The sequence below is a fragment of the Salvia splendens genome, chromosome 1 (genome assembly GCF_004379255.2).
Source record: "Salvia splendens isolate huo1 chromosome 1, SspV2, whole genome shotgun sequence".
Classification (NCBI taxonomy): Eukaryota; Viridiplantae; Streptophyta; class Magnoliopsida; order Lamiales; family Lamiaceae; genus Salvia; species Salvia splendens.
Genome location: NC_056032.1, coordinates 41,686,642 through 41,714,011, shown reverse-complemented (window position 1 = coordinate 41,714,011; position 27,370 = coordinate 41,686,642). Strand labels below are relative to the sequence as shown.

At 37.6% G+C, this 27,370-nt stretch overlaps 1 protein-coding gene across 1 annotated transcript; it reads right to left on the bottom strand.

The window, feature by feature from the left end:
- Window positions 1–7,392: 7,392 nt before the first annotated feature.
- On the bottom strand, window positions 7,393–8,005 carry LOC121804866 (ethylene-responsive transcription factor ERF098-like). The gene has a single exon (XM_042204567.1). It carries the CDS (start codon window positions 7,960–7,962, stop codon window positions 7,582–7,584), a length of 381 nt encoding a protein of 126 aa, XP_042060501.1. The 5' UTR covers window positions 7,963–8,005; the 3' UTR covers window positions 7,393–7,581.
- Between the last annotated feature and the right edge of the window lie 19,365 nt (window positions 8,006–27,370).

The following is a 27,370-nucleotide window of genomic DNA, read 5'->3' as shown; positions in this document are numbered from 1 at the left end:
CAATGTCATTATTTAGAAACACAGTTTTAACATATATTTGTTGAATCTCAAGATTGTGCAATGTAGCAATCGCGAGAAGCCTACGAATGAAAAAGTCCTCGTTACAAGTGAGTAGATATCGAAGAAATCGTACCCTTCCTTTCGTTTAAAGCAGTTCACCACTAATCGAGCTTTATACTTATCAACTGTTCCATGTGCTTTTACCTTCCGTTTAATGATCCATTTACATCCTAAATGTTTGAAACCTTCAGGCAGATCAATCAACACTCAAGTGTGGTACTGCAAAATTGAATCAATTAATTAGCTTTAAACAGTTTTTCTCCAATGCAACTCATCTGGTTAGCAAAAGTTATTTTGATTGATATTTGGTTCTACTTCTTTTAAAAAAACAAATTATAATATGATCAAAATTCAAATTTGCAAGGGAAGTCAAATATTTCAATTGGTACTACTTTGAAGCTCTCCCTTGCACTAGATCTATATCACAGTATAACAAACACATAGTCTATAGAGACCCCAAACAATGATCCAAGTTCGATCACAGTTAACAAACAAGCAATTAGGGATATCAATCGGGTCAACCCATTTGAGTTATAGAATTATTCGGGTGCGGGCTATTTGAGTTTGAATTTTTTGGGTTATAAGATTTGAGCCATACCATAACCTTTCAGATTTCGGGATAACCCATCGAATCAATTGGGCTATATATTAATTTCGAAGATACATTAAAGAAAGAAGTATTTTCATTCTCATGATAACAAATTGAACAAAAACACCGAATTCTCATGGATAACTAATTGAACATGTATTTTAATTGTTCTTCTAGTTTTACTTTGGACCTGAAATATAATTATAACAATAAATGGTACTAAGCATTATCAAATATATTACTCTCACTTTTATGCATTCTTCTATATACAAAATTTCTTCTGGATTATATAACATACTCTAACCCCAAAAAATATTCGTATACTACTACTATGGGTATTATCATACATAATTTGATATTTTACCGGTGGCACCCACTTTAAAAGTATAAATATATATTAGTATTAAATTAATAATCACGCTTTACATTTTTCGAACCATCACGCCTCACATCTGGTAGTGGACACTCCCAATGCTAATTAATCCTATTTTTCAATGCCAGACCTTAACATTAAATTAATTCGTGTCTAAAAAGTTTTTACTTTTGGGGAAGTGATTAATCATCATTACACACATTTTCTTTTGTTTTTTTATGACATCATTACCCACATCATTATCTAATAATAATATCTAATCATAGTTTATGGCATACGCTATTGTCTGATTGTTATGTCATGACATTAACAAGTGCAACCCGATGTATTGACTCACAACCCTACAACCCTATTGATTGGCCCAGATAACCCGGTTTAATATTATGGCTATAAAATTATAGCCATAATCATATAATTTTATCGAGTTATTTGGGTCGATTTGTACATTTTGGGTTAAATTGATATCAATATAATTAGAGATCCAAAAGATATTTGAAGAGTAGAAAAAATTGGGCTAGTATATGACAAGGTAGTATGCTTTCGTGTTGATTCAGCGTACACATTGGGGGATCCTGAATCCCATAGTATATGTATATACACCACGATTAATACTGTATGATCCAATAGTTGTATTCATCTTTAGATGTATTGTACCCCACGATTAATACTGTATGATCGAATTTGTCTGACCATTTGATATAGAATAAACCATTATCCTTATAATAGTTCAAGTATTTTGAAGATATAACACAACGAACAGGCTGTTTCGCAACAACCCTTTGTATCTTCATCTCGTCGATGCACCCCTTATTGTTAAGGGGTAGCATTCTCATCAATATAAATAACTTTGTGTCCCTTTAACTTGTTTGTCTGGCACATTCCACACTTGGCCCGATATGGATAATCTTCCTCTGTGTGTATTCCATTCAAAGCAATATAAACAAAGGCATCGTAACACATGCGACGTCAGGCTCTACTACAATCTAGAAACTCCTGAGCGGACAAGCTTAGGAGAAAATATGTCTTTATATGATAAGCTCCTTCAACAACACCGACTATTGCGAATGACCAACATGAAGAGCAATGCCGTTGATTTTTGAATGGGCTGACGGCTAGGGATGGCAAAAAATACCGAAATATCCCAATACCGGCTTATCGTACCGAAAAATATTGAATGTTAACACATTGCTTATATTGACATTCTACCTGTATTATATTGACATATTTTATATATCATGTTGACATTTGTTGCTGTACGAAAAAATAGAAAATTTTTGAATTTTTTTTTCAAATTTTGACATCGGAACATATGCAAGTGAGATCTCGTTAGAATCCTTATGAAATTATCTTTAATTTGATATATGTTGTGCAAAAAAATAATTTAAATCGAGAAAGTTATATGCGTTTTAAAGTTATGAGATATTTTTCAAAAGTTAGTTACAACTAATTCGTCGTAAATTGACCTTAATACCTTTATTGGCGTTTTTTATCGTATTGACATTCCGGGGCTAATGATCTAGGCCCTTAATATAAATATCTAATGGCTATTATTTAGTTGTAGTTAACAATTAAGTATTGAGTTAGCAATATAACACTCACCTAAGTATATATTTATTATATTTTAAAATTATAAATCAATTGTTAAATGTGAATATAATTATATAATATACTCCACATGTCCCTGAAAATTTGTCACTTATCTCCATTTTCGTCTGTCCCTAATAATTTGTCACCTTTTACTTTTACCATTTTTGGTAGTAGCCCCACATTCTACTAATTCATTCTCACTCACATTTTATTATAAAACTAATAAAAGGGACGGGGGGAGTAATATTTTCAACCCACTTTACATTTCTTAAACCCGTGTCGGGCAAATGGTTACAATTATAAGGGACGGAGAGAGTGATATTTAATATTTCTTTAAATAATGAAGTTTTAATAATACTCTAAAGGGTAATTGATAAACTCGGAGTTTTGCAAGTGTTTTGGATGTTTGAAAGTGCATATTCTAGTGTTTTGTAGCACATTACTTGAGTTTTCATCCATTATCCTCTATGTTAGTGTTTTGATGAGTTTGTCGAGTTTTTGTAGTCACACCAGGTGGAAACGGACGTAAACGGCTCGAAAACAGCCATGTCGGACGTTTGACTGAAGAAGCCCAGGCGTTTTCACCATCAAACCGGGCGAACTCACTGGACCCAGGCATTTTTCGCTGAAAAATCACCCGGGTTGGGCGTGTGACACGTTTTCGGGATCTCGAGCAAAAAGCCCGGCGGGGCGTTTTTACATTGCAGACCGGACGTTTTTACACTGCAGGTCGGGCATTTTGCTTATGCCTTACAATTGCTGCATTTTTCGCCCCGAATATAAATAAGACCTAGGGTTCGACTTCAAAAGGGATTCCACACGCTCAATAAGAATTTTTAAAGGTTTTGAGAGTAGATTGAAGAGACGGAGAGTTACAATCATCAAAAAGTTTGAAGACGAAGACGATTTTCCATTCAATCCACCATTGGGAGAATCTTTATTAGTTTTCCTATGTCCAATTCATTTTCTATGGATTCTTCTTGTGAATTTGAGTTGAATATGAGTAGCTAAATCTTTTGTAGAGTTTTGGTGAAGACTACAATGAACGTTTTTGATTAATTCAAGGACTTTTGATTACCTATGCTCTTGTGATTTCTTTGTTTCGTTCTTGTGCTTTTCCAATTAAATTGCTTAGCTACCAATTGGGTTTGTTGACCTAGTTTTGAGTAATTGAGAGATACCTAATTAGGATTTATAAAAGAATGAACAACTCCTAGATAATTTGCTTAGCTACCAATTGGGTTTCGTTCTTGTGCTTTTCCAATTCAATTGCTTAGCTACCAATTGGGTTTGTTGACCTAGTTTTGAGTAATCGAGAGATACCTAATTAGGATTGATAAAAGAATGAACAACTCCTAGATTAATTCAAGGACTTTTGATTATCTATGCTCTTGTGATTTCTTTATTTCGTTCTTGTGCTTTTCCAATTCAATTGCTTAGCTACCAATTGAGTTTGTTGACCTAGTTTTGAGTAATCGAGAGATACCTAATTAGGATTGATAAAAGAATGAACAACTCCTAGATAATTTGCATTCGAGAGAAGGAATTCTAGAGTGAGGGCTTGAGCCATTTGTTTTAAGGAGTTAATTGTGAAGTATTAGAAGGAGAATTCAATATTAATGATTAATCAACGGGTTGAGTGCACTAGAGAGGGGGCTTAGCCTACACTAGCGGCTTTCCTAGTAATCCTAGAGACTTCAATTGGGTAATCAAAGTTGTTGAATTGGTTGCATTGTGTTCGTTGTAGTTGGATCCAAGGCTCTACCTTGTTCTCTTATTTGAAACTTATCTTTTGTTGTGTGCTTTTAGTTCGTTTATGTTTAATAGTTTTCTAAAATCAAACCAAACTTTCCGGATTGTCTAGATAGTAGTTAAAGTCGGTTCATGGTACTTGAGTTTACACAATTTGTCTTTGTGGGATACGATATTCTTACTTATTTTATGCTACACTAGCCTCGTACACTTGCGGGTATTTCTCGTGTTAAAAATAATTCGTGTCAGTAATTGGTAGGAAAAATTATGAACTACTGCCGAAATTTGGTCCCACAATCTTTAAAGTTAGTCGGATATAGAACAAACTTTAATAATTGTGCGAATTTCCCACGGTGATTAGGCCTTGGCTTAAATTGATGTGAATTATTTAATCTAATGTGACGGCATATATGCCATTTCTGAAATAGACGGGTATTAATATATCCCACGTGAGCCTATTAATTTCCTAACAATCCATATTATTTAAACTTTAGTTTCCAAGTAATAACACCCATGGAAAATTTACATAATTGTTAAAGTTCATGATATATCCCACTTTTAATGTTATGCGAAATGCCAAATTTCAGCAATAGTTTATAATTTTGCCGACCAATTATCCTATTCTATTTTCATTGATGTTAAAAGATCTGTATACCGCAAAAGTACGGTATATCGAATTTCGGCATAACATACCGAAAATGAGGTACAATATCAGTATTGAAATTCGTCATACAAAAAATGAGGCATCGGTAAATTTTGGTAAGGTAAAGGTATGGCGAATAGAAATTAGAAAATGAACAAGAAAAAGATTACACGGAAATAAACTAAAATTAGAATTGAAACTAAAACCGCAGAGATAATAATCGAGTCGAGTAATCTTCTTTCCACAAGACGGGATACGCCCTGTAGTGCTCTCGGATTTGACGATTCAGCCCCATAGATAAAACGACTTTGTCTTTGAAGTAGCAGCAATGTTAACAACAATGCTCCGGCTAACTGGATGATAGCGAAGACAGAGCTTCGATAAACAGAGAGAGAGAACTTATGTTAATGCATATAGAGATTTCATGTGTCGTGGACTAGTGGTGCGTAGAGAATGCATGAGTATGTCTCCCTATTTATAGGCCAAGCCTACTACATGTGCACAGTGACAGAGCCAGAAATTCTACGATGGAGGGCCCAAAAGACCATTAAAATTTGTTAATTATGTTCAGTGCTAATGACACGAAAACAACTCGGACATGAACAATATAAAGAGCCATGCGTGAGAAATGGATGATGGATTTTTTCAGAATATAACACCAATTTTACTAATAATATATGATATATTTACATATTTATTAGATCAAAGAGTTATTATTCCAAATTTTTTATAATAAAAGAAATAACATTAAAATTTATTTTATTAATATTATCATGTAATATTTTAAAATATTTATAGAGTCAAAGAATTGTTTTCTACTCTTAAATTATAAAAACCATTTTTTACGTTTACAATTTAAAATGATTTATACAAAATTACAAGTGAAAAAAATTAATAAAAGTTTATAATGTAAGAAAATTACTATAAAATATAAATGAATATGAGAAAATAAACAAAAAATACTAATATGAGAAGAAAAAATAGCAAATGAACTACAAGCATAGAATCTTACTAAATGATTCAAAAATGGGAGGAGCATATTATTAAATATGAGAACTGTGAGAGATTCGAACCTAGCACATCACAAACAAGTGACCGAAATCAGATGAACTACGCTATATTGTTGATATATTAAACATTGCATACACATAAATATATAGTAGTTATTATGAAAATGGCTGAGGGGCCCAAGCCCCCCGGTCCCACTGTGGCTCGACCCCTGCATGTGCATCAAGTGTAATCAATGCAGAGTCAACTCTGTCATTATTGCTGGACTATAACGGTCCGATATTACAAATGTTACGTATGTCTATAATGGAGCGTGAACTTGGACGGATGTATCTAGACACTTCTCATGTAGTTGTTCGTTCCTGAGACGTACCTTGACAACCTGATTAGTGTGCAAGCATGGACGGTTACATGTCAAGCCATGTATGCTTAATTGCCATCCGTGGTGGATCCAGACTTTTTAAATTGATAAATAAACATACAACATATTAAAAATAATACATTAAAATATAAATAAGATAAAATAAATTATATATATATATATATATATAAACTATGACAAAATAATACTACTAAAAAAGAAAGAACATGAAAAAAACTTCCTAAAATCATAAAAAAAGGACTTCCTAAAATATTCAAATATAAGTAACTATCTAATATATAAGTAAATGGATTAAGTATACAAAATAGAGAACAAAATATAAAATCTACAAAATATAAAATCTAAGTAAATACGTATACAGAATAGGAACAAAATCATAAAATACTAGCAAAATACAAATGAAAACTAGAAGCGGACAAAGGGAATCTACCTCGGGTCTCCATTGTTTTGGATTAAATGCCTAGCCAACCACTGCGCCACTAATGACTTTTACAATATGAAGCTCAATATAACATTATGTAGACAATTATTTGGGGTACACTTGTACCCCTTGTTATAAGCTGGATACGCCAGTGATAGCCATGTGTTTTGTTCTACGTGTCCAGTGTATGATTAATTCATTAATTTCATAACTTCATATTAGTGTGATATACTTTAATCCATTATTTTCTCTTCATCGAGAATCGGTTAAAAAAATGAAAAATCAATCATCTACCCAGATCATAGATCATTTATATAATTTCACAAATTAAAAGGCCTGTCACTTGTACGAGCACAGGTGAGCGTTTCTTTATTAACATGTTCACGGTAGATTTGAACTTAATAAATAGGAATACTCCTACTATTTATTTGGTTATATCCAAACTCTTTCCTATACATAGGAATCAACAAGAATGTATTTTTTGTTGTTGGATGAATAATAAAATAAAGTAAATTTGGTATTTATATGTTCATCTTTTATTCGTGAATTTTATGTGGTATGGTAACCATAGTTCTCATTTATCACATAAAATCTATAATTCTCAAATTAAAAATTAATAAAAATTCAAAACCTAAAATACATATAGTATAAGTAAAGCCTTCCTTATTGGAAACAAAAACAAACAAATGAATCCATCGGTTGAAATCAAAGAAATGCAAGAAGCTGAATTATAAAAAGAATGGAAAAATGAATGGGATTAACAAAATCAGAATCTTCTAGAATCGTTTTGTGTGGCGAGAAGATCCTCCAACAAATTATCATCCAAATACTCGAACTCAATCACCCCATCTTGTTGCCGGCGGCGGTTACCAACATCCACCTCCACCTCCGCCTCCGCCTGCCGTTGTTGTTGATGCGGAGGATTTCTATAATGACCGTCGTTAGGGAAGTTGAGGATGGCTTGATGGCCCCTGAGAGCGAAAGCGGCTCTGTCGTAGGCTCGGGCGGCGTCCTCGGCTGTGTCGAAGGTGCCGAGCCAGAGGCGCGCCCCGTTGCGATTGGGGTCTCGTATTTCGGCTGCGAATTTGCCCCACGGCCGCCTCCGGATTCCTCGGTACTTGGCTGCTTTCGACTCCGCGCCTTCCATCACTTTTTCTTTCTATCTTTCTGCTACGTTGTTTTAGTTAATTGAGTTGGATTTGGTAATGTTTTGATTGGGTGTAATGATCATGTAGTATATATATAGGTTGGTGAAGTTTACGAAATTGAAATTCAAAGTTGACGGTTTGACTTCTGGATTCAGTCACGATGTTATAACTCTAGTCAGATTGATAAATATTTAATTAATATCGCATGTTTGGAGCCCTAAAAGTTTATTTGATGAGCTATGTATATGCGTTTATGAATTATGATTGCCACGTATTTGATGACATATTTGACCGAGATTACATATAAATTAATGTGCTTTCTATTCTTCGAGCATGAAACAATATTCACAAACTAAAACTTCATATGGAGTTTAAATTATTCTTATTATTTTCAATCAAAGTATTAAGTACTTCGGAATATTATTAAGTAAATGATCAAATCGCACATAAAATCATGAAGTTCAATTTTAGGCGAATTTCTTTCTTTGTGGACATTATTTATCTTTTGTTAACCATAAAGGTAAAAGTCAATGTCAATTTCTTTAATGATTTATAATTTATAATTTTCACGGTAATTAGTTGATTGTAAATTCATAAATTTTATTCTCGTAGTTTTCCTCCTTTTCTTTAATCTCACATTATGTCAAAGATTAGAGAATAAGGGGTAGGAATTTTGGAATTAGATAAAGCAAGTAAAAGATTGATTTGAGAAATAAAAAATAATATGTTAAAATAAGTACTAGAAAGTAATAAAGAAACTTTTACGCAAAAATACTACATCCGTCCCTTAAAAAATATGAATAAAATTACTTAAGAAATGTTAAGAAAAGTGGATGGAAGAAAGTTAGTGTAAGAGGGGTCTCACTTGTATATATATTATTTTTAAATGATACTCCGTGTCTCACTTGTATATATATTAGTTTTAAATGATACTCCATGTGAGTGGAATGTGGGACCTCTTTACCATTTAAGGTTATTATGAACCGAGACTCCTAATCGCGGACGTATCAAAATGGAAAAACGGGATATTCACGGACAGAGGGAATATGAATTTTTTAATTTAGAAAACTTTTTTTTTCTGTAACGAGATGAACATCATTCTCTACAAACAACACTTACACTTGAATCACTTTTGTTTGTATCTCTCTTACTCACTCATTGTGTATTAAAACTCACAGTCTCTTTAAAAATTTCATATTTTTAGGGAATGAGGAATACAATTTTGAGTAAGATTTATGTATAATGCTAGTTTTAGAATATAATAAGTTAATTAAGATGCTAAATTTGTATAATCTTGACGTGGAATAAGCTGTAGATTCTGATACATATCCAGCGGGCTTAATTGACAAAAGAATAAGTTCCATGCTGGAGTTCCACTATATAATTAATATAGCAAAAGCTGTAAAATATTAATAGATACACACTTAATCGGTTAATTCAAGAAAATTTACTATTGTTAGTGGGTTCGTGGTTGAATTCAAACTAGGTGGTGGTGTAAAAGTGTAATGGAAAAGGGTAGAAAAAAATGGTAAGGATATGTTTTTAAATTGTACTATTCGAAAATGACCGTTTAGATGATTTAGACATTTGCAAATATATTGAATAAATTTAAAAATTACTAGTTTAAAAGAGAAAAATAAGTATGGTAGGAACTTATCTCCACCACCTCACTCGTGGGGCCATGTGTTTTTATAAACTCTATTTGGAAAAGCTATTAATTAATTTTAAAAAAAAGAAGCTATTAATTAATTTCATTGTTTATAGAGAAAATTCGAGTCCTTCATCAGACAGTCATGGGCCTACTTCTTATTGGGCCAATAGTTATAAGTGTTATCTTAATAGTATCTATTTTGTTCAAACTTGGGTTGAAGCAAGTGATATTAGTAAGTACTATCAGTAGCTATGATATTCCAAGATCTTATCGATGCTACATTAGGTTAAATCCACTCTACTATAATTATTAATTAGTACAATTAATCTCAAATTTAAGGTCATCTCCAACCATTCATACCAAACTCAAACTCATTTTAAAGTATGAGTCCCTTCAAAAAGGAGTTTCACTCTAATCAATTACTCCAAACTCAAATCGAAAAGAATTTTCCGTAATCACCTACTTTTCAGTTATACCTACAACTTATTTAAATTACACATTAGCCCTACAACACTTTATAATTAATTTTATACTATAATGAAATAATTAAATAAAATTTTCTTATTAATATATTTATGTAATAAATATACTTTATATTAAAAAACTACACTAATTTAAAAATTAAAATACAGTAAGCATGCTATAATAGAATTGAAACATAAATCGATACACATGTAAAAATATCACAATCACAAAAAACATCTATTACAATGCGCATATAAAATAACCAAAATTCAAAACTCGAAATTTGTGTATTGTTCCCACAAAAGATCAACTAGCACATTTCAAAATTCTAGATGAACATTGTTATTTCTTAGTGTGTCATATCGAGTCAAGTATTCTTGAAACGGAGTATCTTCATTTGTCATTATCTCAACTTCCGGTTGTAGCGCTTGTCTAGCAACTTCAATCGAAGAAAAAGAACACAAAATAATGAGAGAAGAAAATAAAATAATGGCTGTGACATTGAGCTCCATAGACGATCCTTGTAGTCATGCTTATTTTCAAACTAAAAGAAGACACATTTTTACAAAAAAAAAAGTCCAGCAACAAGAACAATCAAATGACTATGCAACTAGAACATATTGTTCGTACTGTGACAATATTGAAAGATTTGGTTATGATTTTCTAAATTATTAGATTAATTTTTTTTATTTTGTTATTGCAGTTTATTGTTCATGTTTTGGTTCACATTAATTAAATAATAATGAGTTGATTTGTAATATTTTATAAATATTGCAGTAGCACCATATTTAGTATTGTACCTAATATTTGGTATAGTTTCGAAAAAAAACCTAAATTAAATTGAATTTTGTATATAATAGAAGATGTTTTCTATATTAAAAATGAGTTTTTGATATATAATTAAAGATGGTCTAAGACTCTAAGCAAATATTATTGTGTCCCTCGATTATGCATTCATTTCTTTCGCATAAATAGATTTATGATTATAACCAATTTTTAAATACTTTCCAAATCCCGATATAATATATTCTCGTATTATAATTAGTGATTCAACTTAATATCTTATTAATGTGCTATATAATCTGGGTAGCTACCATATTTGACTCTTTTCATACAAAGTTTCTCTATAATAATACAATTCATTTGGTAATATGGTTATATGTTGGAAGCTCAGACTACTCTACGAAGAATTTGATTGGACCCACACATACATACATAAGTTGTTCAACTTTAAATTGGATTCTGACTAAAAGCTCGTTATTGTCCTTAACATATTGCGATTTTTTGATTTTGGTCAAAAACATTATCTTTTGAATTATTCAGTATCTCACAAAAAAAACGGGTCACATTTGGTCCATTTTTTACGGTTCCGTCAAAAATTTGACGGTCAACGCCAATTAACTTAAGTTTGACTGGATTAACAATTTTAACATAATAATGTATTCTGCCTATTTGGTCCTAAACATATTGACTGGAAAAGGTGTTGAGCCCAACGCCTCTCTCACTTCCTTTAAGTCCATACTCGACTCCGATTGCTTCCTCAACAATGCCATCACCGCCCCCAATCCGTTCAACCTCCCTGAATTCAGCTCCCTTTTATTCAATCCTTTGGATTCCTCTTCCTCCTGCTCTCCCTCCTAGCCCTTCCACCTCGATTCCTTGCAGCAAATGCCCGCATTTTTACCCCCTAAATCCGTAATGCCCTCTCTCTTCACCGCTAATTTGATAATGGCGGCTTCGATTTGAGCTGCGACCAGAGCTACTTCCTTGCCCCGGACGCGGTTTCTGCGCCTATGATGATGAGTTTTAATTGATTTAATTCTCAATTTCAATCCAACGCCGAGTTCTCGATGCGGATGCTTCCCTTTTCCGACGATAACGCCGCTACTGGAGGTGCTTCAAACGCAATCAATTTCGAGGGTTTCGACCCTAGCGGTGGAGTGGGATTGAATCCTAACAGGACTAAGCTGCTGCGGCCTCTCGAAGTTCAGCCACTGGTGGGAGCGCAGCCAACTCTATTTCAGAAGAGGACGGTGCTGCGGCATAGCTCGAGGCTGCAGAATTTGGGGGCTATGAGCTCGAAGAGCGACGATGGCTCGCCGGCTCGGCAAGCAATGATGATGCATGGGAGATAGAATTAGGGAGAAAAAGGAGCTTTGATGGTGAAATGGAGGATATAGGTGATGATATCTCCACCTTGAATTACGATTCCGATGACATGTTATTTCGTTTCTTCTTCAGTCATTTTCTTATTGTACTAGATGGTGATTAATTAAATTAAGATTGTAATTAATGTATGAAATTGTTAATCCAGTCAAAATTAAGTTAATTGGCGTTGGCCGTCAAATTTTTGACGGAACCGACCAAAATGGACCAAATGTGACCCGTTTTTATTTGTGAGGGACCGAATAATTCAAAAGATAATGTTTTGGACTAAAAATAAAAAAAAAACGCAATATATAAGGACAAAAATGGGCCTTTAGTCTTAGATTGTTCATCAAGTGTCACCATTATATCTTTCTTCCTTTATGTCCTCTAATTGGCTACATGTGCGATTATAGTAATTATTTAACTTGTTTATCACTCTCCACTCATGAGGCAGCAGCTTCTGCGAAGGAACAACTTCACCTGCTACAATTGAATAATAGTACTAGACTAACCAATATTGTAAAATTTGCATATATATTGAAAAAAGCTTTACAAGAAAGACATCTTCCGGGAAGGTCATAAAACAATTAATGAAATTTGTAAATGAATTGATTTAAATCTATTTTATCTAATGGATTTCATTATGCATTAATCCAAAAAAGTAGATTTGATTTATTGGCCCTCGAATTCCATCAATACAGAAATATCCACTTTATAATATAGAAGTAAATCATTTTTGCATAAGGTAGATTTGACTTTTTGCCCTTAGAGCACCCACAATCGTGATCTTGCCAACGAGCACGATTGTGGGCTCGGCCCCACTTTTTCTGCCTGCTCTTAGGCAAGAGCACAACAACCACAGCTGTGCTCTTCCGCAAGGACGAGCACAAGGGTCCCACCATTCTATTATTCAATTTAAATAAAAACATTTCCACAAAATTAAAATACATTAAAAATATCCGGAATAATATTACAAAATACATCAAAAATTAAAAATTACATAATTAAAATCCTAAAAATTAAAATTTTCATAATTAAACTCCTAAAAATTAAAAATTACATAATTAAATTCGTAAAATAAAAAAAAAAACTCACTACTCGTTGCCGGATTTCGCCCACATGTGTTTGATTAGGTCTTCTTGTAGCTCAACGTGGGTTCGGGTATCGCACATTGTGTGCCTTGTTTCGATCCTCTCACCCACCGTCGTATGCACACCTCGGCGTGGGGGAGACCTCGCGGTTGAGCTTCCGGCTTCATCCTCGTCGTAGAAGCTAGCCGCCCTCGGTCCTTCGTCGGCTATAATCATGCTGTGTAAGATAATACTCGTGTACATGATGTCAGCGATATTATTCACGTACCCAGCCGAGCCGCGGGGCCTTCACAATGTTGAATCGGGCTTGAAGGACCCCAAAGGCTCTTTCGATGTCTTTCCGTGCAGACTCTTGACGCTGCGCAAAAAGAACTCGTCTCGGGTCTTGCGGGTTGTTGAGCGTCTTCACGAAAGTCGACCACCTTGGGTAGATACTATCGGCGAGATAGTAACCCATGTGGTATGTATTTCCGTTAACGGTGAAGTCGATCGCCGGTGCTACACCATTCAACACATCATTGAAGAGGGGTGAAGAATAGAGCACGTTCAAGTCGTTGTTGGATCCGACAACGCCGAAATATGCATGTCAAATCCATAGGCGGTAGTCGGCGACCGCTTCAAGGATAAGTGTTGGGCCGCCGCCTTTGTGGCCGCTTAAGTGTTGCCCCCTCCAAGTAGTCGGGCAATTCTTCCACCTCCAAGCATGCAGTCAATGCTGCCAAGCATTCCGGGAAAGCCATGAACTGATTCGTGAAGACGAAGCAACCGTTGGCAATCATCGGTGGTGGGTGCCCAAAGGAATTCATCACCGAAAGCTGTATGAACGCCCTCGCAAATTTTTTCAGACAAAGGATTCCAGTGGACTCACCTACATGCAAATACTCGTCGAAGAGGTCGGCCGTTTGCCCAGTAGTGAGCTGTCGGATGGCACACGTACACTTCTGCAACACCGAGATACTTTGGCGACCGGCTGCATCTGGACCTGTTTAGAAGAATTCAACACGGACGGACAATGTGTTGACAATACGCATAAACAAGCGCTTTGACATGCTAAAACGGCGCCTAAAGTAATCTGCCAGAAACTGCGGCGGGTCGGCAAAATAGTTGGCAACGAGCCTTTCGTGGGCTCCCTCCCGGTCACGATGGATGTAGCGGCGAGTTGATCTAATTGGTTGAGGAGGAGGGGTGGGGGTATTCGCTGCGACGTATGCTTCATAAGTGGCACGGTGTTGTTCGTAGTATTCTTGTTCTTCGCGCTCCGCTTCCGCAATGAGATGGGTGAAATCCATTTGAGGTTTTGACTGAGAGATGAAGATGTAGATAAGTTGTATGAAAAATATGAATGAGAGATGATTTGATGTGAAAAATGGATGATGAATGTGTGTATCTATAGATGATTTTGGGGAAAAAATAAAAAATAAAAAAAATACAGAAAAACGGGCAAAAAACGGGCATTTTTTTGGGATTGGGAAAATATTTTTTTTTGGTGTTATTTTCGATTAAAAAAAAAGATTTTCCAACGGATATGCCGTTGGCCAATCACACGCTGCCACGTCGCCTGCTTGCTGGCACGGACGTGCTCGATGCATCGAGCAGCGCCGTGCCAGCGGCGGACACCGTCTCCGTGCCGCTGGCACAAACGGATGGGCGGTAGGTTGCTCACCGTTGTGAGTGCTCTTAAATTTTATATGGTGCTAGTTTATATATTAATTTTATCTTATAGTATTCGTTCCCTTGTCACTGAATTTAATGATAATAAATTAATGCTCATTAATTTGCATATAAGTTTATGTACAAAACAATCTTCGATCGCCCCTAGATTGAGTTGATATTATTTTATCATATAGTCTGCGATTCTTTGTACGATGAACATATTCTTAAATAAAAAAAAGTGGAGTAGTACCCAATAAAACTAAAACACAAACATCTCCCATGTTCTGAGTAATACTGCCTATGGAAGTCCAGTTTAATCTCATCATCAATATCATCATATGATTCATATATAATTAACAATAATAACCATTAATATAATAATAACAATAACAATAATATTAACAACTAAGCATACGAATTGGCATTTGGATTGCCTGGTCTTAGTTTGAATATGAATTTGAATTTTCTTACTCTAAGTCATAAAATGTATAGTCCATATTAGCATTCGAAGAGACTGAATTTGTATCAACTTTTAATTTTCGTTAAAATATATAGAGACTACAATAGACCGATTTCGTTTATTTGGAAGCTTGACTAATGTTAGGTTTGTGACCATGTGATCACATTCTAAGCAGGTTCGGATGGAGGGACCATCTGAGGCAGAGGTTCGGTGCAACACAAGCAGCCTGAACATGCATGCGGTTAAGTGGTTTGTAACCGAAAGGCTACTAGCCGTTGCATGGTTAGTTGGAGGCGTTGCATGAAGAGTATAAAGCCTTAATGATAGCCCCTTTTTCGTAATAATCCAAAAAGGCGTGCGTGTGAGGAGAATCAAGAAGAGAAAGAGAAGAAAGAGATGTATAACTCATATCTTGAGAGTAGATAGTGAGTGTTCATTGTTCTTCATTTTCGTTTTGTGTTTCCCATTGTAAACCCTCTTTAGCCGTGAATAAAGATCTCTCATATTGTCTCCCGTGGACGTAGGTTTGATTAAACCGAACCACGTAAAATCCTTGAGCATTGTTCGTTGATTGATTGTTCATTCACAATTGCCATCGCCAAATCGACAATTGGCGCCGTCTGTGGGAATCGAGCAGGAAGATGGCGATGGCGAGGTTCGAAGCTGAAAAATTCAATGGGTTGAATGATTTTGGTCTATGGCAGATCAAGATGAGGGCACTCCTTACTCACCAAGGGTTGGACGAAGCTTTGGACGCGGTTGAGAAGGATGACAAAACTGATCCAAAGAAAACCGAGCTGATGAAGAAGGCAAAGAGTGTGTTAATCCTGAATTTGGATGACAAAGTTCTCAGGGAAGTCGCAAGGGAAGATTCAGCTGCATCGATTTGGAAGAAGCTTGAAGATCTTTACATGACCAAATCCTTGGCCAACAGGTTATATCTAAAACAACGATTGTATTCCTTTAGATTCAATGATGAAAAACTAATTGGAGATCAGCTTGATGTGTTCAATAAGATCTTGGACGATTTGGAGAATGTTGATGCTAAAATGGAGGAGGAAGATAAGGCGATTGCTCTGTTAAATGCCCTCCCCAGATCCTTCGAGCAATTCAAAGATGCCATGCTTTATGGTAGAGAGAGATCCATCACGTTGATGGAGGTTCTCACAGCCCTAAAATCCAAGATCCTTCAGAGATCAGAAAATGACCAATCAGAGGCAAATGCAGAGGTCCTAAATGTCAAGAAGATGAAGTTCAAGAATAAGCCAAAACAGGCCACCAAGAGTTTCCAAGGAAAACAGAAGCCTGATAAGAAAGAAAACCGCACTTGCTATCATTGCAATAAGCCGGGACATATCAAGAAAAATTGTTTCTCATGGAAGAGGAAGCAGGCTGCTGAGGGAGCAGATCAAGGCTCCACAGATGTGTTGCAGGAGGAGCAAATACATCAAGTTATGAATGTGATAGCAGAGGCTATTGGAGACTCATGGATAATTGACTCTGGTTGCAGTTTCCATGTAAGCTCGCACAAGCAATGGTTTGAGGATTTCAGGCCCACAAATGGATCAGTGATTCTTGGCAACAACCAAACTTGCAGTATAAGAGGCATGGGGAATGTTAGACTGAAGCTAGCAGATGGATCACTAATCCTGCTCACTGATGTGAGATTCATACCAGAAATTAAAAGGAATTTGGTATCTCTTGGACTCCTTCAGACAAAAGGATATGATTTCAGATCAGGAGATGGCAGATTATTGATCTACAAAGGCTCAGATGTGGTAATGAGTGCACTCAAGAGACAAACGCTCTATTATCTTGAAGCCTCTGTCATCACTGACAGCATCAATATAGCAGAGAGGCAAGTTGATCTGAAGACATGGCATATAAGATTAGGACACCTTGGTACTAAGGGAATGCTGCAACTTGCAAGAAGGGGGGTGTTCAAGATGGAGCAGAATCAAGATTTCAGCAAATGTGAGCAGTGCGTGATGGGAAAGAGCAAGAAGCTTCCATTCAAAAAGGGTATGCACACATCTAAAGATGTTCTTGAGTATGCTCATAGTGACATATGGGGACCCGCTCAACCTCCCACACTGAGTGGAGGAAGATATTTTATGACCATCATAGATGATTTCTCAAGGAAACTGTGGGTTCAAGTTTTGAAAGAGAAGTCAGAGGCTATCAAATTCTTTAAGGAGTGGCATTTGATGGTTGAGAGGGAAAATAAACTCACCCTAAAATGTTTAAGAACTGATAATGGGCTAGAGTTTGTGTCACAAGAGTTCAATGATTACTGCAAAAGCAAGGGTATACAAAGACATAGGACTGCTCCCAGAAATCCACAACAAAATGGTGTGGCTGAGAGGATGAATAGAACCATTATGGAAAGGGTCAGATGCATGATTCTGTCATCAGGTGTTGATAAAAGGTTCTGGGGTGAAGCAGTAGCTAATGCAGCAGTCACTATTAACAGATCTCCATCCTCAGCGGTAGATTTTGATATCCCAGATGCTAGATGGCATGGACACTTCCCTGATTTCACCAAGCTTAGATCCTTTGGATGCCGAGCCTATGCACATGTAAGGCAAGGAAAGCTAGAGTCAAGGGCTGTAAGATGTATCTTTCTTGGTTATCAAAATGGATCCAAAGCTTATAGATTGTGGAGCACTGAAAAGGGTGGTGAGAAACTGATAGTGAGTAGGGATGTCACTTTTGATGAGGTGTCTATGCCCTATCTTGCTGAGAATAGAAGGATTGCAGCAATTGAGGTGGAGCCAGATAGAAGTGTTGAGATTGGAGGAATTGAGGATGACCAACAGAAGCATACAGAGAGCTCCAACACTCCAACTCCACAGATAGCAAGGGAAAGGCCAAAGAGGGTACGGGTGCTCCCATCAAGATTCTCAGATTATGAGATGGCCTATTTTGCACTCCATGTGGGAGAATGCATTGAATTTGATGAGCCATCCACATATGAGGAAGCAATGAAAGGAAATGAATGGAGCAAATGGTTAGATGCCATGAAAGAAGAAATAGAATCCCTTATGAAGAACCAGACCTGGATACTGTCTGAGAGGCCATCTTCCCAGAAACCAGTAGGGTGCAAGTGGATTTTAAGAAGAAGGTGGAAGTTTCAGAGGGAAACAAGATCAGATATAAAGCTAGGTTGGTAGCTAAGGGGTATTTGCAGAAGGAAGGAGTGAATTTTAATGAAGTTTTCTCTCCTGTGGTAAAGCACTCTTCCATAAGGATACTACTTGCTGTGGTTGCTCAGAGGGATTGGGAATTGCATCAACTCGATGTTAAGACAGCTTTCTTACATGGAGACCTAGTTGAGACCATATACATGGAACAACCACAGGGTTTTATTACTCAGGGACAAGAAGACAAGGTGTGTCTATTGAAGAAAAGCTTGTATGGTCTTAAGCAGAGTAGCAGGCAGTGGTATCTGAAATTTGACTCTCATCTAAGCAGCATTGGATTCAGAAAGTCAGCCTATGATAATTGTGTATACATAAAGCATGATGGGAAGAAGGCAGTAGCATACTTAGTCTTGTATGTGGATGATATGTTGGTTGCTGCGGCTGATATTGATGAGATTGCATCTGTGAAGTCAGAATTGAGCAGGGAATTTGAAATGAAAGATCTTGGAATGGCAAGAAGGATACTTGGGATGGACATTCAGAGAAACAGAGATGAAGGGATGATATATCTGGTGAGATGAAGGGATGATATATCTGGTGCAATCAGATTACCTAGATAAGGTTCTCAAAAGATTTCAGATGGATAAATCCAAGGAAGTAACAACACCATTAGCCCAACATTTCAAATTGTCTCTGCAGCAGGTGCCTAAGTCAGATGAGGAAAGATCTGAGATGTCAAGAATCCCATATGCAAGTATCATAGGAAGCATCATGTATAGCATGATTTGTACTAGACCAGATTTGGCTCATAGTATAAGTGTGACAAGCAGATACATGAAAGAATTTGGCAGAGAATATTGGCTTGCATTGAAGTGGATCCTGAGGTACTTAAAGGGCTGCAAAGATCTGGGAATATTGTTCAAAAGGGATGATGCTGGAAATAATGATCCGTTGATAGGGTATTGTGACTCTGATTTTGTGGCTAATTTGGACAATAGAAAATCTCAGACAGGATACATTTTTAAGTTGTATGGTGCAGCTGTGAGTTGGAAATCAACATTGCAATCCGTGGTTGCCTTATCCACAACGGAAGCCGAGTACATTGCACTAACAGAGGCTGTGAAGGAAGGTATATGGTTGAAGGGAATATTGGAGGACTTCGGAGTAAGTCAAGAAAGAGTTACAGTAATGTGTGACAGCACAGGAGCAATCAGCTTGGCAAGACATCAAGTATTCCATGAGAGATGTAAGCACATAGACATCCGATTACACTTCATCAGAGACATGATTGAGAAGGGTGAGGTGGAGGTATTGAAGGTTGGAACTGAAGATAATGCAGCAGATGCATTGACCAAGAGTTTGCCAGCTTCGAAGCTTATGCATTGCTTGAAGTTGGTGAATGTGATTGCCAAGTAAGGTGGAGTCTAGGATGGAGACAGAGGGTATGGGGATGTATTCACATGGCCAAGGTGGAGATTGTTAGGTTTGTGACCATGTGATCACATTCGCAGCAGGTTCGGATGGAGGGACCATCTGAGGCAGAGGTTCGGTGCAACACAAGCAGCCTGAACATGCATGCGGTTAAGTGGTTTGTAACCGAAAGGCTACTAGCCGTTGCATGGTTAGTTGGAGGCGTTGCATGAAGAGTATAAAGCCTTAATGATAGCCCCTTTTTCGTAATAATCCAAAAAGGTGTGCGTGTGAGGAGAATCAAGAAGAGAAAGAGAAGAAAGAGATGTATAACTCATATCTTGAGAGTAGATAGTGAGTGTTCATTGTTCTTCATTTTCGTTTTGTGTTTCCCATTGTAAACCCTCTTTAGCCGTGAATAAAGATCTCTCATATTGTCTCCCGTGGACGTAGGTTTGATTAAACCGAACCACGTAAAATCCTTGAGCATTGTTCGTTGATTGATTGTTCATTCACAATTGCCATCGCCAAATCGACAACTAATATAGTTATATTAGCACATTTAACGAGTTTGAACCATTAATTTGTACACCCTCCGCCTAATTGGAATTAATATTTCTACTAGGTTTCAAGGTTTGGGCACATATATAAAATACTATAAGAGATAAATAATTTTGTTCATGGTGTATTTATTTAGGAGCAAAAATCAATAAACTCGCATTGAGGATGATAAGTGAGTTCAAAAATTTACTCTTTATTTGTATCTTCAAATTCCTTGATCCAACATTATGCTCCATGCGAAGAATAGCTTTAATTTTCATTTTGTTTTGTCCATCAAAATTAGTCTCATTTCTGTTTATGAAACTTTCTTACCGTTTATTAATTGCGCATTAGAACCAATATAGTCTACAAATGAAATTATTTTTCGTAGACGGATGAAGTGTATAAGCTATAAAAATTATCAATTTATCTGAAAATTCAATAAATAAATGAGTAAAGAGCATAGAGGATGATACGTGTAAAACTGTAAATCCTTTGCGTAAACAGAGAAATTAGAATTTGGCTTTTCATGCTATATTTTCGAATGATGAATGCACAAGTTGTTACATAAATCCAAGGCAATCATATAAGTAGCTAGTGTTATGGAGTAGTAATTAAAAGTTTGATTTGAAGTTTAGTGAATTAAATAAAGAAGTTTAGGGCCCATTAGGAATATTTAAATGTATTACTATTTGCGTTTTGTGGGTTGTAATTCATGTATTCAGAAAAGGTATTTGTTTATCAGCACGTTTAGTTCTCTATTAAGTTGAAGTTATTTCGGAAGATCAAATACCACTTTGTGTTGATTTGTTATTTAAAGGTTTGTGCCATTTATCAACAATAGATCAATAGTAGTAGTATATAAATAGATCGATACACACTATTTTCGTTGAGAGTATGAATTCAACACTACTTGACATATGTATATAGTTTTGACAATCACTTAAATTATTTTGATTATGTTTATTATTTATTAATAAACAAAAATTTTAAAGGTTACGTCACAATAGATTCGTCCGGCATTAATCATTCGATCAGTAGATCAACACACACCAGGGTTGGGTTTAACGCCTCGTGCACAAGGGAGACAAGTAGAGGTTGGTAAAGTGGGGCCCACCATCAGTCAAACAAAAAATGTGGAATATCCGCATAAGTCGTTCTTGGCTTGACCAAAACCCCATTTTACTTTCGTCTATATCCATTTGATTTTGTAATACTCCTACTTACTAGTTAATTAAATAACAATACAGTTCTGTTGAAATTCATCAATATATTTTTGACAACAACAGATACATCGTACGTACCCATTTTGTTTATCACCTCACGTTCACTTCTTCAACTTGCTATGTTGGTTTAATTTAATTAATATGTGTGGGCCTATGTCTAACACAGACTCATACAAAACTCAATTTATTAGAGCAACTGTAACGCGGCGGGCCGGGCAGCAAGTCGCGAGTCCCGGCCCGTCCCATGCGTTACACGGAGGAGAGTCACGGCCCAGGCCGGTCCCGGGGCCGCGTTCCCGGCCTGGCGAGCGTCCCGCGTCCCGGTCCCGGCCTAGGACGGCGTTGCACGGTGACGAGCCGCAACTGGCGAATCCCGGCCCAACGTTACACGTTCCTCGGGCAGGGCCGCAACCGATTTTTTTTTTAAATTCAATTTTTTTTTCTATAAATACTACTCCATTTTCATACACATTCAACTTCACATTCAACTTCAAATCTCTTCCTAGAATTCGAAAAAATGCCTCCTCATCAAAGAATATTCGAAGATCAAATGTCCCGGTTGTTAGCAGAGGCGGTACCGGCAATCCAAGAAGAAATCAACAACGAAGTTGAACGCTACCAAGCTGCTATTCAAGCTTGGAACGAACAACAAACCCGAGTACCACGTACCCGGATGTATATTCACCGAGACCGTGAACAAGCTGCCTTGCGGCTTTTCACGAATTATTTCTCTAGAGATCCGCGATGGAGTGATCAGATGTTTCGTCGCCGGTTCCAGATGCGGAGGCCTTTGTTCCTACGCATTGTCAACGCAGTTGTAGCTCGTGACCCGTATTTCTGTCAAACTACCGATGTTGTGGGCCGGGAAAGTATATCGACGTTGCAGAAATGCACGTCTGCCATTCGTCAACTCGCTTACGGAACTACATCAGATATGTTCGATGAGTATCTCCATGTAAGCGAGCCTACTGGACGGGGAGTCCCTCGCTAGATTCTGTCGGGTAGTCGTCGAAGCATTCAAGGATACGTACTTGAGAAAGCCAACGACCGACGACGTTAGGAAGTTGGTCGACATGCACGAGCGGGCCCACGGCTTCCCGGGGATGCTTGGAAGCATTGACTGTATGCACTGGCAGTGGAGAGGACAATACACTAGCGGGCACAAGGGCACACATCCCACGATTGTGTTGGAGGCCATTCCCGATTGTAGATTGTGGATCTGGCATGCCTACTTTGGTGTCGCGGGGCCCAACAACGACCTCAAAGTGTTGAACGAGTCTCCATTGTTCAACGACTTGTGTGCTAAGCGAGCACCGAACGTAGAGTTCACGGCCAACCACCGTCGGTATAGTATGGGGTACTATCTGGCAGACGGGATCTACCCTCGATGGCCCGTGTTCGTGAAGACTATCACAGCTCCGACAACCGGTCGGAGGGCAATGTTTGCCCAAAGGCAAGAGGCGGCTCGGAAAGATGTCGAGCGTGCATTCGGAGTCCTCCAAGCGCGGTGGGCTGTCGTGAAGGGAGCGGCCCGTGGTTGGCAGCGGTCAAACATCGCCGACACAATGTATGCATGTATCATAATGCATAACATGATCGTTGAGGATGAGCAAGATAACGTCACTTTGTGGAGCGACGATCCGCTCGCCAGCACCGGGAGTAACTACGTTGTCACCGATCCTCCCGTGCAGGGCCTTCCTCCCGACATCCGCAATGTCATGACCCGTTCAGCTGCGATGCGCCAAGAGGAACAACACACTCGACTCCAAGCCGATCTAATCGAAGAAATTTGGACCCGCACCAACGTTTTCCAGCATTGACGTTATGTTTTTATGTATTTTATTTTCAGTTTTAAAATTTATATGTTGTAATTTTGCAGTATTCGGTGAAATTAAATTTTCCGTATTATAAATTTCCGGCGTTTTTTATTTTACGTTCAAAATAGGTTGGAGTAGTGAATAGTGTCATTTATTAGTTGCGGCCTGCAGGGTTACAACAGTTGGGGTCTGGGCCGCACCTGTAGAGGAATGATGACGTGGAGGGGACTTGAGGCCGGAAATGGGGACGGGTTGTTGATGCCCTTAGTACATACTTATTTAAATGCACTCTCTTTGGTTCACTGATTTTAGTATGTTTGAAATGATCGGTTAAATTTAAAACAGGAAGGATCATATATAAACTTTTGATTATTATGTTTTATTTATATGGGTATTATGTTTGGTTTGTATAAACTTTGAATAATGTGTTTCATTTGTATGAATAAATAGGAGTACTGTTTTGTTAATTGTATATGATTCTACCTTATGTAGGATTGCTAGCTAGCTAGGATATAAAAGAGGTGTTTATAATATATTATGTTCAATTAATAAAAAAGTACTCTAAGTTATATCGAAAATTTGAAGAAAATATAATATGAACATATATAATACAATACAGTACACTCTCAAAGGTTGGGAATATTAAATTACAAACCCATGAGAAATACATAGGTGTATACTTTCATTGAGAATAGGAGCTTACGAGCATCCACAGTGGTTGAGCGCAGCCACCCGTCCATCCGTGCCAGCGGCATGGCACCCGCTGCTCACCGCTAGCACGGCGCTGCTCGATGCATCGAGCACGTCCGTGCCAGCGAGCAGCCCACGTGTCAGCCGTTCATTGGCCAACTGTTTTTTAAAAAAAATCGGAATTTTTAAAAATAAAAAAAATATTTTCCCACTTCCCAAAAAATTATATCCGTTTTCTACTCACTTTTAATTTATTTTTCAATTTTTTTTCCAAAAAATACACATTTTCATCTATAAATACCCCACTTCCACACCAAAAATTCACACCACACTACACAATTCTCATATAAATTCTCTCATTTCTATTCTTACAATTCTCAATCTTTCTTTCACTCACAACAAAAAAAATGTCCGGCTCCTGCGATCACCCCTTCGGCTCCCACGGTTGGAACCCCGATTGGTTCGGTTCACAACCATTTCCTAGTCGGAAAATGGAATATTCGGCCCATCCTCAAACCCAAGGTTCGCAAGTTCCGGGTGGCTACCGGCCTTACCCGATCGACGACCAAGATGCCCCCGAAGGGCAATACGGGTGGACACCCGAACCACCCGTTCCTAGAGCGGGAGGGAGCGGCCACTCTCAAACTCCTCCTCTTCCTACCCGTGGTGTCCGCACCCCGTACACTCCGGGGGAGATGGAGCAATTATTCAAAGTGTACTTGTCAATCTCCGAAGATCCGGAGGTTGACACAAACCAATCCAGTGACTATTATTGGTGGCGTATCTGTCGCCGGTATAATCAAAACCGGCCGGCTGGAACAATCGAGCGCAACGAGAGTATGGTGCGCAATGCCATATACAGAGCCAACGAAGAAATCCAAAAATTCCAGGGGTATTACCTCCAGGAAGAGCGGTCGGCGGGGAGCGGCCGGAGCGAGTTTGACATCATCAGTTCCGCCTTGACGACCTACCAATCCATGAACTACAAGCCGTTCAAGTACCTCAACATTTGGCAGGAGACGCGGGCGCATCCGAAGTATAGGGGAGGCGTATCATCCTCCTCTAGCTCCTCCTCCAAACGGTCGAGGTCGGTATCCCTATCCGACGCCGGCTCCGAGGATGTGGCTAGCCAACTTGCTGGAGCTAACTTGGGTAGCCCCGATGCCGGCAGCCGCAAGGAAGGAAGAAGGCAGCGGCCAACCGCCGTCGCGCCGCGAATCCATCCTCCCCCGCTCCCGCTCCCTATGTGACATCTCAACCCCCACCAACTCGTTGTGGGGGATTTTGGCCCAACTCAATTTGGCCGATAGGTCAACTATGACCCCCAAGCAACTTCGATCGCATGTGGCGATGATACGTGTCTCCAAAGAACATTGGGGTAGAGCCGGATTTTAATTATGTATTTTTTAGGATTTTAATTATGTATTTTTTAATTTTAGTATTTTAATTATGTAATTTTTAATTTTTAGTATTTTAATTATGTAATTTTTAATTTTTTTGTAATTTATAATATTATTTCGGGTATTTTTAATGCATTTTAATTTTGTGAAAATATTTTTATTTAAATTGAATAATAGAATGGTGGGACCATTGAGCTTATCTTTGCGGAAGAGCATAGATGTGAGTGTTGTGCTCTTGTCTAAGAACATGGAGTAAAAGTGAGACCGGGCTCATATCCGTACTAGTTGGCAAGAGGACAGATGTGGATGCTCTAAAATGTTTTCAATCATATCGAGATAGACTATTTTAGTTCACGATCAAATTCGTTATAAAATACCCCACATCAAATGTTCATGTTTGAATAAGACATGCTAACAGAAAATTAAGATCTTAGAAAGGTAAAAATCATTACTCAAATGTTTCTTTTGAAACTTTACGTCCACACATTAATACATGTTTAATAAATGTTTGCATCACTATTATTGATGCACATTATAAAAATTTTATATATGTGCGCCAACTCACTCGCATATCATTGCATAACAATTGCGAATTTTTGAAACTTCATAATTTGTTAGTATTTAAATTTAAAGGGGTGTTAGATATACCGGAGTTTCACCAAATTTTGTAATTTATAGACGATTGATCCTTTTTATTCCGAAGACATACCTTTATGATTAGATTATATCAATATGTTAATTTTTAGACATCAACAAGAAATTTTTTACATCAAAGCAAAATGATATACTATATTATATATAAATTGAGAAATCGAGATTATTACTTCCTTGCCCTTGAAACAACACTCTTATGTCTAAATATGACATTTAATTTGGTACTACATAATATTATATATTTTTTACATTAACTTTCTACTATGGTACGACTCTTACCTTAGAGCATCTCCATTGGGCGGATGTCCCACTCGGACATCCCGAAAACACCTCCCGCCACGTCACTAGGACTTCCCATCCCACTGCCACGTCACTAGGACATCCCCTTCACAATCTGCCCTTCCCATCGCCCTTACCACTAGGACTTCCCGCAATAAAAAAAATCACAAATTCACAAATAAAACAATTTACGTTTACGGAAATAAAATTTCAACACGAATACGAACGGGAAAAATTAACAACTTCATTTAAATTAGAGATGTAGAGAGAGAAACTTGTTAACACAAGTGGTGCGAATGAAATAAAATTCAACGAGCCGTATATATAGAGTTTAAAAAAAATTTAAAAAAATTAAAAAATCGGACGTCCGACCCGGACGTCCAACCCACGCCACAATGGCGGACGTCCGCCCGCCCATCGCGCCGACGTCCGAGGACACCCGACGTCCTCACGGGACGTCCGTATCCGACCTCCCCTGCCATAATGACGGACGTCCCGGTCGCCCGTCGTGCACGTCCGCCATTGGAGATGCTCTTAGTAAATAGCAATAATTATTCAAACCAAAAAATGTAATTGTCAGAATCCGAATTTACAATTTATATGATGCCATGTGGAATGGGTAAGGCAACATCGGTTGACATGGCGCAGCCGCTACACGACAAAACTCGCTATGATCTTTATTTAATGACATTTCCAGCCCTACATGTCTCCATCTGTATTCTACAATAATACAATCCTACCACTAATTTATATAACTAGCCTACCACTAATTTAATAGTA

Excerpts from the sequence above, each read along its gene's own strand:
- LOC121804866 (XM_042204567.1), bottom strand. The coding sequence starts at position 7,962 with ATGGAAGGCGCGGAGTCGAAAGCAGCCAAGTACCGAGGAATCCGGAGG.